We start from the raw sequence: 13,129 nt of genomic DNA on the forward strand, positions 1-13,129 counted from the left end.
GCGGCACGGTGGCCGACTGGTTAGAGCGTCAGCCTCACAGTTCTGAGGACCCGGGTTCAATCCCCGGCCCCGCCTGTGTGGAGTTTGCATGTTCTCCCCGTGCCTGCGTGGGTTTTCTCCGGGTACTCCGGTTTCCTCCCACATCCCAAAAACATGCATGAATTGGAGACTCTAAATTGCCCGTAGGCATGACTGCGAGTGCGAATGGTTGTTTGTTCCTATGTGCCCTGCGATTGGCTGGCAACCAGTTCAGGGTGTACCCCACCTCCTGCCCGATGACAGCTGGGATAGGCTCCAGCACGCCCGCGACCCTAGTGAGGAGATGCGGCTCAGAAAATGGATGGATGGATGGACATCTACACAGACTATATTAGTATTCACAGTCATATTTTCTTCATCCTTTGCAAAGAACAACTAGTATTAGTGCAGCACTAATGAGCTGAGAATGGAGTTGCGACGACTCAATGAACAGTATATCCATCTGTCTGTCTTGTTCTGCCTCAGGTGGCCAAGGCGGGCTCACCAGAAGCAGCAGCACATTGGCCATTCTATTGACGCAGTATGATTAGAAAATATATATATATAAAAAAAACTTAATTTCTTTTAAATTTTTATTTTGCTTTTGCTTAACCAGGTTGGTCCCGTTGAGACACAACGATCTGGCCAAGACACCTTTTCACTTATATCATCACTGTGTGTTTTTTATAAAGTACAAAATTATGGAGTGCTATTTTTCCTCATTTTTCCTCAATACATATTACAACAATTTTTATTGTTTTTGTGAAGGCTGTAACAGATTGATGGCATTTCCATTCATTTCAATGGAAAAAAGATGCTAAGAGATACAGATGTTTTGAGTTACAAGCGTGGTCACGAAACAAATTAAACATGTATCTCAAGGCACCAGTGTTCATTAAGGCCAGGTAAATATACTCAATGTGTAAATATACTCAAAAAATAAAAATACTAAAATAAAAATACTAAAATAGTCTGGGGGGGGGAGGGATCCTCATAAATATAGCCAATGTGTAAACAGAAATTCATCAAAAATGCTCTGGAGAAATGCTGTGAACGCATCCGTTTGTAACGAAAATTTCGCTTGGCGAAAACGCATTATGGCCATGTAAATACAGCACAATGAGACAAAGATGTGTACTTTCATACTGTATCACAAATGTGTCCTTCTATTATACCTCTTTATAGGTTTTATGCACATTAGCGTTATCCATCCATCCATTTTCTGAGCCGCTTATCCTCACAAGGGTCGCGGGAGTGCTGGAGCCTATCCCGGCTATCATCGGGCAGGAGGGGCGGCACACCCTGAACTGGTCGCCAGCCAATCGCAGGGCACATAGAAACAAACAACCATTCGCACTCACATTCACACCTACGGGCAATTTACAATCTTCAATTAACCTCGCATGCATGTTTTTTGGATGTGGGAGGAAACCGGAGTGTCCACACAGAAAACCCACACAGGCACGGGGAGAACATGCAAACTCCACACAGGCGGGGCCGGGGATAGAACCCCGGTCCTCAAAACTATGAGGCAGACGCTCTAAACATTCGTCCACCGTGCCGCCCACATTAGCGTTATGTTGCAGCAAATGGATGAAAGGCTAAGAAGTGTCCAGTGCATGCAGGTTGTGAGGGGGGCGCAAGGGGGGTGGGGGGACGGGGGCACACAATCTTTGCCTTCAAAGAAGCTTCAATTAATCAATTAAGGACAGAAAGCGAGGAATTTGCATATCCTGTCTGTCTGGAAACAGGAGTGGGAGGGCAGCAGAGTTGGTGAGGGCGGGCTTCTGGCTCTGTTACCAGGAGTCCTGACATAGATGGGAACCAGAAAGGGGGGTTTCCAAAAGGGAAAGAAAAGGGGAAGCAGTTTTCCGACTTGTATAGTATACAGGGGGATGAAGAAAGAGGAAAAACATCACTGAGGAAAAGGTGTAGAACTTCCTCTGTCGCTAATCTATTGAGAGCAACACAAGTTAATTCTTAAGATGTTTTTCACCTGCTTTGTTTGTGGGTGCATGTGGTGTCTCGACAAGGGGGAATACCCAAAACCAATGTCATCGAGAAAAAAAAAATGTTATTATCTTGTTCACATTCACTTTGAGTCACAGAGAAAGACACAAAGGGAAGGGGAAAGAGACTTGTTCACTGAAAGAAGCTCAACTGTTTTTCATGAATTTACACATGAAATGTTTATTCATACATACATGTACACGAGTATCATATCAAATACATTTTTCCCATTGAAATGAATGGAAATGCCATTAATCTGTTCAAGCCCCCAACCAAAAGAAAACACCACAATTTGTTCTTGTTACGCGATTTTATTTTTAAAAAAAAATGTTATAATGGAATTTTTTTTTAAATAACCGACTGTTCATTGCGACGTCTAACTCCTCTCTCAGCTCATCAGCATTAAAATTAGCTGTCCTAAAATAATAATACAAATCAGAAAATGATAATAAAAAAGCATGTAAAGAAGTTAACTGGTTTTCTGAAAGTTTAATTCGTGTACACACCGTAGTGTTCGTCATCGGATGTGTGCCTTTAAGGGGTGTGGCCTTGTGATTGACATCAGGCGCTGGAGTGAGTCCTGTTCGTCGGTTATTTCAGTGTGAGCGTCTGCTCCTTGTAAGTGTTCTCACTTTCCATTTGTGTGTTAGTCGCGTTCAATAAATGGCAGAAAGTGCATCGGCGACTGTGGCTGTCCTTTTCCACAACCGAGGGTATTACAGTACTGTAATTTCTCCATTATTTTTTTACTTTGCTTGAGCGGCGGTATATCTGAAGGTCACTAGTAACTCAAATTTTGGCTCTTGTCAGAGACCAAAAAACACGACCAAGTGACGGCTCATAACTCAAAAAAACCCATAGATTGCGTCACTCCTAAGTCAAGGTACCACTGTTTATCATGTGTTTCTATACATTTTATGCTTGTAATTTTTTGTGCGTTCAAATACGTTTATAACGTGTTCATAATTTTTTTTACATTTTTTTTTACACGTGATGCAATTGTTTGGGTAGGGTCTTTTTAAGGTTCAAACTATAATTCAAAAAAAGTTTTTATATTGTCTCTATGTCACTGATTTTCACCTATCACAAATACGTCTGGAATGTAACTCCGGATATTAACAGGGATCACAGTATTCAATATTGCATATTCTCCCCGTACTTGCATGGTTTTTCTCCGGGTACTGTGGCTTGCTCCCACATTCCAAAAACATGCATGGTAGGGTCATTGAATTGTCCATAGGTGTGAATGTGAGTGTGAATGCTTGTTTGTCTCCATGTGCCTTGTGATTGACTGGCGACCTGTCCAGGATGTGCCCCATTGTTCTCACCAAAAGTCAGGTTCGGTTCATTGAATACTCCAAGCAAAATATAGACAAGACATGGTACATACTGTATATCCATCTATCCATTTTCCTTCCCACTTCTCCTCACCAGGGTCACAGGCGTGCTGGAGCCTATCCCAGCTAACTCTGGGCGAGAGGCGGGATCCACCCTAAACTAGTCGCCAGCCAATCGCAGGGCACATATAAACAAACAACCATTCGCACTCACATTCACACCTACGGGCAATTTTGAGTCTCCAATTCATGCATGTTTTTGGGATGTGGGAGGAAACCGGAGTGCCCGGAGAAAACCCACGCAGGCACGGGGAGAGCATGCAAACTCCACACAGGTGAGGCCGAATTTGAACACGGGTCCCCAGAACCGTGAGGCAAATTTGCTTGCTAACCAGTCGGCCACCATGCCGCCCATACGGTATATCAATTTCACATACAATATGTAGTATGCACACACAGTATGTTGTAGGTGTAATGTTCAGTGCACGTTTGATTCAGACGGAATTGTTTTATGAGATTGATAGTTAGACTGCACTGTATATGTGGCTTATCGTTGTTTCTTTAATTTGGTTTAATTGTCTAATTATTCGTATTCCACTTGCACTGACATTGGAAGATTTGGGATGCTCACACACACAAACACACACAGACACACACATATACTAAAAACACTTTTAAAATTTTAGGGGTATATGGTTTTGGATGACTTTCTATAAACTTTTGAATGTCCAACTATTGAGTGTTTCACAACCTTCTGTTTTCTAGCTAGGAGATGAATAGCAAAATTCACAACAGGTGAACAATTTCCAAGCACGTCCACCTCTATGCCTTTCTGTGCCTCCTTCAGTCTCATGTTGCAACCTGCTGATGACACTCTGTGACTCATTGGCCACTTCCTGTTTGAAGCCTTCCAATGACGATGAAGAGAACTATTTAAATACCAATTCTAAATAAACCAAGAAATGTGTTGTTCCATTCAGGGATCAAACACCACTAGTGAGTTTTCTTATTCAGTTGCTTCTTTTTAGAAAACAGCAAGTTGTGCAAAAGTACTGAAACATTCAACAGGTTGACGTGCATTTAAAAACTGTAGAGAAAGCCAAATTAAGTTTACCTCTAAAGCATGTTGGGTTCATCCTGAAATTTCACCCGAAAGCCGAATATTCATAACTTTTTGGCAGTATTTCGTAGATTGTATCAAAGTTACTTTGCTGTGACCCTCTCCTTCCTGCAGTAGAAATATGAATGTAGTCATCACTGAAGTGACATGCAATATTTCACTACTTCTGTGTGTGTAGCCATACACACACACGCACAGGCACACACAAATAGGTTAAGAGAAGGGGATGTAGGTCTGGCCATTCAGGGAACTTGTCGTCATTTCTCTGAACTCGCGCAGTGTCCTGGTAATGTCACAATATTATTTAGCAGCAGTAGCGTTGCACACACGCGCACACATTTCTACACAATTATACACATTATGCAGGACACACTGCAGCCATACAAATACACTAACAGGTCATTTCATAAGGTACACATGCACAATCACAGTATGACAATATTTTACTCAAGATGACATAGTGGTATATTTTATTATAATTAAGGAGGATGCATCAATAAATTGCAAAATTTGAATTAATTGTCGTAATCTTTGAAGTGCTTTTGTAATTTATTTTTCTTTGCCTTAAAAGCCAGGACACAATTTGAGCGACGTTTATACATCATTCAACATTTTTATAATATGTTTGTTTATGTTTGTTTCTTGTTTATTTTATAAGTAAGATTATCACAAACAATACAAAAATAAAATTACAAAATCAGAACTCTTTCTGTAGTTCACCCTTTTACTAGATATTATTTCTTGAACAAAGTTTACACAATTATCCTTAATCAATAATAATAATAATCACATTTTTTAATTAATTGTTTATTTGTTCATGTAATTATTTATAGAGGAAATCATCACATAAATCTGATATCCCTGCATGAATAAAGTCTTCCTTTTTATTTATTTTTTGACAAAAAGGCATATGAATAGTGGAATAAAGTCCTATTTTTTACCAGAACAAAAGGTGCATTTTTTTTAGAATATAGACCTATTTGTTTTCAAGAATAAAGGCATCTTTTCCCAAATAAAATGTGTAATAAATGGCCAAAAAGTATTTTTTCAATTTACTTGTTAAAATATGACTTTCATCTCTCACCAAACGTTGACTTCAGTATCATATTCGGATTTTATCTGGAAAAATACAAATTCATTCTTATAAGATTACGACTTTTTATCCCAACTTTTTATGTTCTTGTAAAGATTTTTTTTTTAAATCTGACTTTATCCTCATTGGCTGGCAACCGGTTCAGGGTTTGAACCAAATGGAAAGTCCATCCATCCATCCATTTTCTGAGCCGCTTCTTCTCACTAGGGTCGCTGGTGTGCTGGAGTCTATCCCAGCTGACTTTGGGCGAGAGGCAGGGTACACCCTGAACTGGTCACCAGCCAATTGCAGGGCACAGAAACGAAATAATTCACACTCACATTCACACCTACGGGCAATTTAGAGTATTCAATTAACCTACCCTGCATGTCTTGGGGATGTGGGAGGAAACCGGAGAAAACCCACGCAGGCACGGGGAGAACATGCAAACTCCACACAGGCGAGGCCGGCTTTTTGAACCCGGGTCATCAGAACTGTGAGGCAGATGTGCTAACCAGTCGCCCACCCTGCCACCCAATCAAACTTTTTTTCTATGAAAACAATATTAGTTATCATGACATTGCAACTTTTTTTTCTTGAAAATCTGCAACTTCTTAATTCCTATGGCATTGAGGGGTACACATGATAGTTATATTTAATTTGTGTTAGGAAAATGAGGGGTCTTTGGAAAAATTCCTTGGACCCATGAAGTTTGCGAAGCCCTGCTCTTGATAAACTGTTCATGTGGCTCAATGTTGTCAGGTCTCAGTCACCAGACTATGTTCTTACTTATCTCACACCTACTTGTTCTCAGGAAGCCCAACTGTGAGAGTCCTGGCGTGCTGAAGAACAGGAAGTTGGTGCCACGCAGACGGAACACATGTCCCAGTCCCCAGGACATCAGCCGGGCTCTGCAGGCCCCCTCGTCAGCCCCCAGTGCCAGCGCGGCCAGCCTGGATGAGCTCATACTACGCTGCCTTGGCTACTTCGGTTAGTCGCACACATTTGATCAGAACCTGGTTATGTAAATGAGGGCCGATACAGAGAAGTGGGGTAAATAGTGAGGGGGGGCTATGCAAAGGGGAGACTCATACAATGGAGCTTTTTGTTCTACCAAAAGGGTCTCAAAGTTTTTGCATCCAGGGACCCCTTACAGGGGAGAATTTTTTCCAATGACCCCCTCATTATCCTAACGCCAATTAAACATGACTATCATGTGTAAATATCTACAAATCTAAATGCCATAGGAATTTTAAAAATTGCCTATTTTATAAAGGTATATTTTGTTACAAGAAAAAAGTGTTAATCTGAAAAAAAGAAAAAAGAAAAGTCAGAATCCTACAAGAAGAGAATTGTATTTTTACAAGATAAAGTTGGAATGTTATGGTATTGAAGTCAAAGTTTAGCAAGGGAAGAAATTCATATTTTAAGTGAATTTTTAAAATACAGCTTTCGACACTTAATATTACACCTTTTATTCTCAAAAACAACTTTATTCTATAAAAATCAATAGGCCTATCTATATTCTCGCCTTTTGTTCTCAAAAATAAATAAGACTTTATTCCTTTTGTTCAGATTGAAATGTAATTCATCTATGTGGGGATGTCAGATTTATATGATCCATCCAACCATTTTCTTTACCACTTATCCTCACTAGGGTCGCGGGCTGCTGGAGCCTATCCCAGCTATCTTCGGGCGGGAGGCGGGGTACACCCTGAACTGGCAGCCAGCCAATCGCAGGATTTATATGATGATACGTTACAATCATATCAGAGCTTTTAATTGGCCCAAAGCTAAGGTAGGGTAAAGTCATTGGTTTAGTTCAGTAATCAAGTTCAAATACCACTAGTGTTACAAGGGCTCTCTCGAGTGACAAATTACTGAATTAAATGTTCAAACGGCATAATACAGTGGCTTTAACATTTTTTAATCTTGAACAGTACAGTTATTACGTACAGTTGAGTTGTAATTAACTGAAGTACATTACATTTGTATGTAATTTGTTTGTTTTCAAACATTGAGATTTTATTTTTATTTTTTAACTATTTTTTTAAACGGCGGCACAGTGGACGACGTGTTAGTACATCTGCCTCACAGTTCAAATCCCGGCCCCACCTGTGTGAAGTTTGTCTATTCTCCCTGTGCCTGCGTGGGTTTTTCTCCAGGTGCTCCGGTTTCCTCCCACGTCCCAAAAACATGCATGGTAGGTTGATTGAAGACTCTAAATTGCCCCTAGGTGTGAATGTGAGTGCGAATGGTTCTTTTTTTATATGTGCCCTGCGATTGGCTGGCGACCAGTTCAGGGTGTACCCCGCCTCCTGCCCGATGATAGCTGGGATAGGCTCCAGCACGCCTGCGACCCTAGTGAGGAGAAGCGGTACAATGTACTTTTTGGAATAAGACCTCTGCCTCATTTTTGATGGACACTTTAGCCCAGTGATTTCCAACCTTTATGGAGCCAAGGCACACAATCTCACGGCACACCAACAAACAAAAATGTCACAAAAAGTGGATACATTAATTACTGTATGTACTTCCTGCCATCTAATAGAATAGCATTAATTTGTTCTGTCTGTCTCTATGCCACATTGGCATAAATAGATTAAAAAAGATACATTATTTCTTGTAAATAAATAATTTCTTGAGCAATTACGTAAACATTTTATAATTTCCCACGGCACACCTTAAGAGTGCTCACGGCACACTAATGTGCCCTGGCACACTGATTGAGAATCACTGCTTTAGCCTACTAAGCTTCAAGAGAGAAATTATTTTTGAGGTGGCATTGATGTAAGAAGTTTGAGAACTGGTTCAGTATGTTTTATTGACGCCTGGTTGCCATATGTACGGGTAGGTATGCACTTTTTTAAATTATACAACAAAATGTGTACCATATTTAGCAGACCTTCAAGCTATGGCTCACGGACCCCAGTTTGAGGACTACTGTGCTAAGCAACCGGATGACATCTAGCTAACCACTTCAGCTCTCCTGTAACATTTCAAATGTTTTACTTGGTGACCTCACATCTGATTTTTTCATGTTGAACAACTCATTACGAAAAGATGATTTTGTGGTTTTCCCCACCCCCCATACAAAAAAGTATTTAGTTGACAGTTATGATCCTTTACTCCAATACAGTAAGTGCCAATTACATTCATATACAACTTCATATGAATATTAAATCCACTCTGTGTTATGCTTCCATGTCAGATTTGGAGGGGAAGCTGTGTAGCGCCCGAGGGTCCCAGATGGTCCACATGGCGCTGATGATGCACAGTTGGGTGGTCCCGTCACAGACCTTCGCCAAGAAGCTCCTCACCTTATATCCTGATGGTCACAGGGTGGTGCTCCCTGATAAAAATTACAGTGAAATTTATTTAAAAACACCCTATAAGATTACATTAATTCAACACAAAAAAAAATGTTTAACGGAAAAATCAGTCCACTCAGTCAAATTTAAGACCATTCTGATATCTTTTAAAATGCAAAAACATTCATTATAAATGTTTCTTTACATAAAAAATATGGCATTGAATGACTTACAGATTGCCATTTTTAAGGAAACACAAACTCAAGACCAGACATCTGCCAGCAATTTTTCTGGCTAGACAGCAGAATTCATTGTTCTATTAATCACAGCAAGTCTTCCAGGTCATGATGAAGTTTAGCCGCCCCAGACTGACACTGGCATCACAAATATATTTGACTATTGGGATGATGCTCTTTTTATCAAACAAGTTATTTTATACCAGATGTAAAGGGTCACACACCTTCCTTCCAAAAAGTGCAACTTTTGTCTCGTTCGTCCCAAGAATATTTCTCGGAAAGTGTTGGGGATCATAAAGATGTTTTAGGGCAACTGTGAGACAAGCCTTTATTTTCATTTATGTCATCCATCCATCCATTTTCTTCCACTTATCTGGAGTTGGGTCACGGGGGCCACATATGGTCATCGTCATTAAGGGTCTTTGAGCAGTGCTTTGTATGGTCCCTCACCTAAAACCTGAACAGGTTATGTTATGCCCCGGGTGACCCTACCAGCGGCATAAAGCCCCCGACAATTTAGCTCCTAAAATCACGGGGACACACAAACCCCTCCACCACGATAAGGTGACGGCTCAACGAGGGGTTATTTTATGTCACCAGTGGTTTTTGCCTTGAAACACTCCCACGGATGCCATTTTTGTCCAGTGTCTTTCTGATGCTTGAGTAATAAACACTGCTCTTAACTGAGCAAGGCCTGGGGTTTGGGGGATTTCATTCTGGGTTATTTTGTGACCATTTGGATGGGTCGTCATTGCACTCTTGGAGTAATGTTGGTTGGCTGACCAATCTTGGGAATGTTTACCAGTATTTCCAGTTTTCTCCATTTGTTGATAATGGCTCTGACTGTGGTTTACTGGTGTCCCAAAGCCTGGAAATTGCTTTTTAACTTTTCCAGACTGAAATATTTCAATTATTTTGTTCCTCCTTTATTCTTAACTTTTTTTGCCTTTTATTTTTTAGATCTACTTCACTTTAATGATAGATAATATTTCAGTTATTTCTTGAGTCAACAAAGCCGGCGGTAAACAGCCCTGGGTGGGGCCTTTGAAATTGAACTCAGCTTTCTAAAAACTGGTTAATCACAGTTAACTCAATATTTAATAAGGTTGGGTCAATTATTTTTTCCACAAAAGGCCAAAAAGGTTTTGATTTGTTTCCCCTTGAATAACTCAAATCATCATTTAGAAACTGCATTTTGTATTTACCTTGAGTGTAATAAGTATTCAAAAAATCTGAAATCAGGTGTCAGAATGTGTTCTCCTTGACTCTCTCTCTCACGTACAAGGACTGCCCTGCCGACAAAAGAGGTCTGAGGCGGGGTCAAGTGTGCCACCTGGTCAGGTGAGTGAAAACAACTCCATTCCTGACAGAACCGGTTTCTTCTCCCTCCCTGTTTTGTGCTTACGAAACACGCTCTCATGTCGCGCCCCGGCGGCCAGGACCTGGATCAGCCAGTTCCCCGCTGTGTTTGAGGCCGACCCCCTTCTGGAGCAGACCATGGGGGACCTGTGGGCGTTGGTACGCTCGGACGGGGAGGAGGCGCAGATCATCGACACTTCCTGCCTGTGAGATTCTTTATTTTTTTTTTTTGACTACTCGGCTTCTGCACAGGCTTGTTTTTGAATTAACATTCAAATCTCCACTTGCGCCTTTTGGTGTTGAGCCGACATGTTCTCATTGTGGTTCCGTGGGTTTCCCCCAGGTCAACCTTTACAGTCACATGTACACTACTTTCAATTACGTTACCTTTATGACAATGTCTCCCACTTCATTGAGCCAAGGCACATATTTAACATACATATTTTAATGTTGGAGGAAACCGGAGTACCCAGAGAAAACCCACACAGCCTCAAGGAGAACATGAAAACTCCACACAGGCAAGGGTCCTCAGTCGGCCACCGTGCTGCCATGCTGAAGCACCCCTAAATTGAATCCCAGCACCCCTAAAATTTGAGAGAGGAAAAAATAATTCCTTTTTAAACAACCTGGAAAGGTATAAAATCATACAGTAATATTTTTAAATGTAATGTTAACAACAAAACCACATTGCCTCAAAAATGGTGTGCTCCGTTTTATCCCTCCCACCTCTCCTCGACTGGGCCCAGAGTGCTTTACCTGCACAGAGCAATAGCTCCCTTCCTGTGATATGGTGTAAGTGCCTGCCTTAAACCAGGATATGTGCCACGTTCCTTGACTACAACCACAATACAACACACAAATATAATTAAAAGTCCTCATTTTTGCTGCATTTAATCATAGGTCACCGTTTATGTTGTTAGATAGGCGTTACCTGACTTATTTTTCTTGCTAGGAAACGATTTCGGTGGTCAGACAGTACCACTGTCCTCTGGGCAATTTAGAGTACTCAATCAACCAACCACGCATGTTTTTGGGATGTGGGAGGAAACCGGAGTGCCCGGAGAAAACCCACGAAGGCACGGGGAGAACATGCAAACTCCACACAGGCGGGGCCGGGATTTGAACCCGTCCCCAGAACTGTGAGGCACATGTGCTAACCAGTCGTCCACCGTGCTGGCGTGAAATATTTCATTTTTTTTAAATATATATGGATAATTTTGATGTTTATCGCTTATAACAAACGGGAACATGGCACGGTGGCCGACTGGTTAGCGCATCTGTCTCACAGGCAACAATAAAGGCACGGAGCACCGATTTGCTGGTTGAATGGCTTTATTAGCTACTCTGCACATTCACCGTCAGTTGATCTTCTACTCTTCCCCGGTCGCTGTCGCTACACTTGCCACCATACATACTTGCACCTCACGCACCTCCTTCCTCTGCCGCACGACACATGTGCGGTTGCGTCTCACTCACATATAGACTCCACAAGCCCACAGATTCTGACCTTGCTGTCCCAGTCACATTAGACAATACCCGTAACACTACCCTCACTCTGGATGGCAATTAACTAATTCCACTCTAGCACAGTAATGCATAAACTGGTACACAAAATGTGTCACAAGGTACCACACAAGATCTCGGATCTTGTACAGCAGCAATTCTTGTTATATTGTCTTTTAGTGCATGTAACCGACACACCCAGGGCTTCTCTGGTGATGAGGTGGGCCAGCTCCAGCCGCTCATGCATCTGTTGCACATGCTCTGGAACTTTTGGTTGGTTTTCCAGGTCGGAAGGCAGCCCTTGCAACAAGGTCCACCGATTCACTTACTTCTCGACCGAACATCGTGAACTTTGGAGTGAATCCGGTAGCACTGTGCTTGGTTGCCCTGTAGGTCATCACAGCATAGAGGACCATAAGGTCCCAGTCCCAATGACAACGTTCTGCGGTTGAAGCCAGGATCTTCTGGAGAATGGCGTTGAAGTGTTTAACTTGGCCATCTGACTGGGGTCTGATGGCCAAGTTCCACTTTATAAAATAATCTTGTATCATGAGCACATATCAGTCTCATTCAGTGGTCCCATAATGTCCAGGGCAATGCGTTCCATTGGGGCTCCCACCCAGACAGTTTCCATTGGAGCTTGTGGTCTTTTATGGGTGCGAGCTCTAGACACACAGCGGGTACCAGAGAGCAACATCTTCCCTCATGTGGTACCAGTAGTATCGAGTTCTTAGTCTGGCCATGGTCCGCTCTACGCCGAAATGCCCACCTACAGGCCCTTCGTGCAGTTGGCACATCTTGCATGGTAGCACGATCTGTGGGTAGAACTCGTTGTCATCAAGGCAGTAGAAGCGCCGGACGAGAACCCCATCTCTGAGGTAAAGCTGTTTCTATTGAGACCAGTATGTCTTAACAGCTGGACTGTATGGCAAAGCAGTAATCTATGGAGGGTGCTCGTTGCTGGCTTTCATCGAGGCACGTATGGGTGCAATATCAGCATCCGTGTCCTGGGCTTGACTCAGTTCCCCCATGATCCAGCCAGAAAACGAAGAAGCAGAATCAGCAGTTTTCATCATTGTCTCTGGCCCCTTGCCTGCAAGAGGCAATGATGAGAGGTTTAGCTGATTATTCTCGCTTAACCGGTGACTGGCTAGCGAACAGTT

General features: G+C 42.0%; 1 protein-coding gene across 2 annotated transcripts in view; it reads left to right on the forward strand.

The window, feature by feature from the left end:
* rasgrp4 (RAS guanyl releasing protein 4) overlaps window positions 1-13,129 on the forward strand; it is a 39,813-nt gene that overhangs the window by 5,571 nt on the left and 21,113 nt on the right. For both annotated transcript variants that reach the window (XM_061781375.1, XM_061781374.1), the window contains exons 2-5: window positions 6,372-6,547; window positions 8,769-8,880; window positions 10,383-10,445; window positions 10,544-10,669. In XM_061781375.1, the coding sequence (XP_061637359.1) occupies window positions 6,372-6,547; window positions 8,769-8,880; window positions 10,383-10,445; window positions 10,544-10,669 (477 nt within the window). The remainder of the gene's footprint in view (window positions 1-6,371; window positions 6,548-8,768; window positions 8,881-10,382; window positions 10,446-10,543; window positions 10,670-13,129) is intronic.

The sequence above is a fragment of the Phyllopteryx taeniolatus genome, chromosome 8, assembly GCF_024500385.1.
Source record: "Phyllopteryx taeniolatus isolate TA_2022b chromosome 8, UOR_Ptae_1.2, whole genome shotgun sequence".
Lineage (NCBI taxonomy): Eukaryota > Metazoa > Chordata > Actinopteri > Syngnathiformes > Syngnathidae > Phyllopteryx > Phyllopteryx taeniolatus.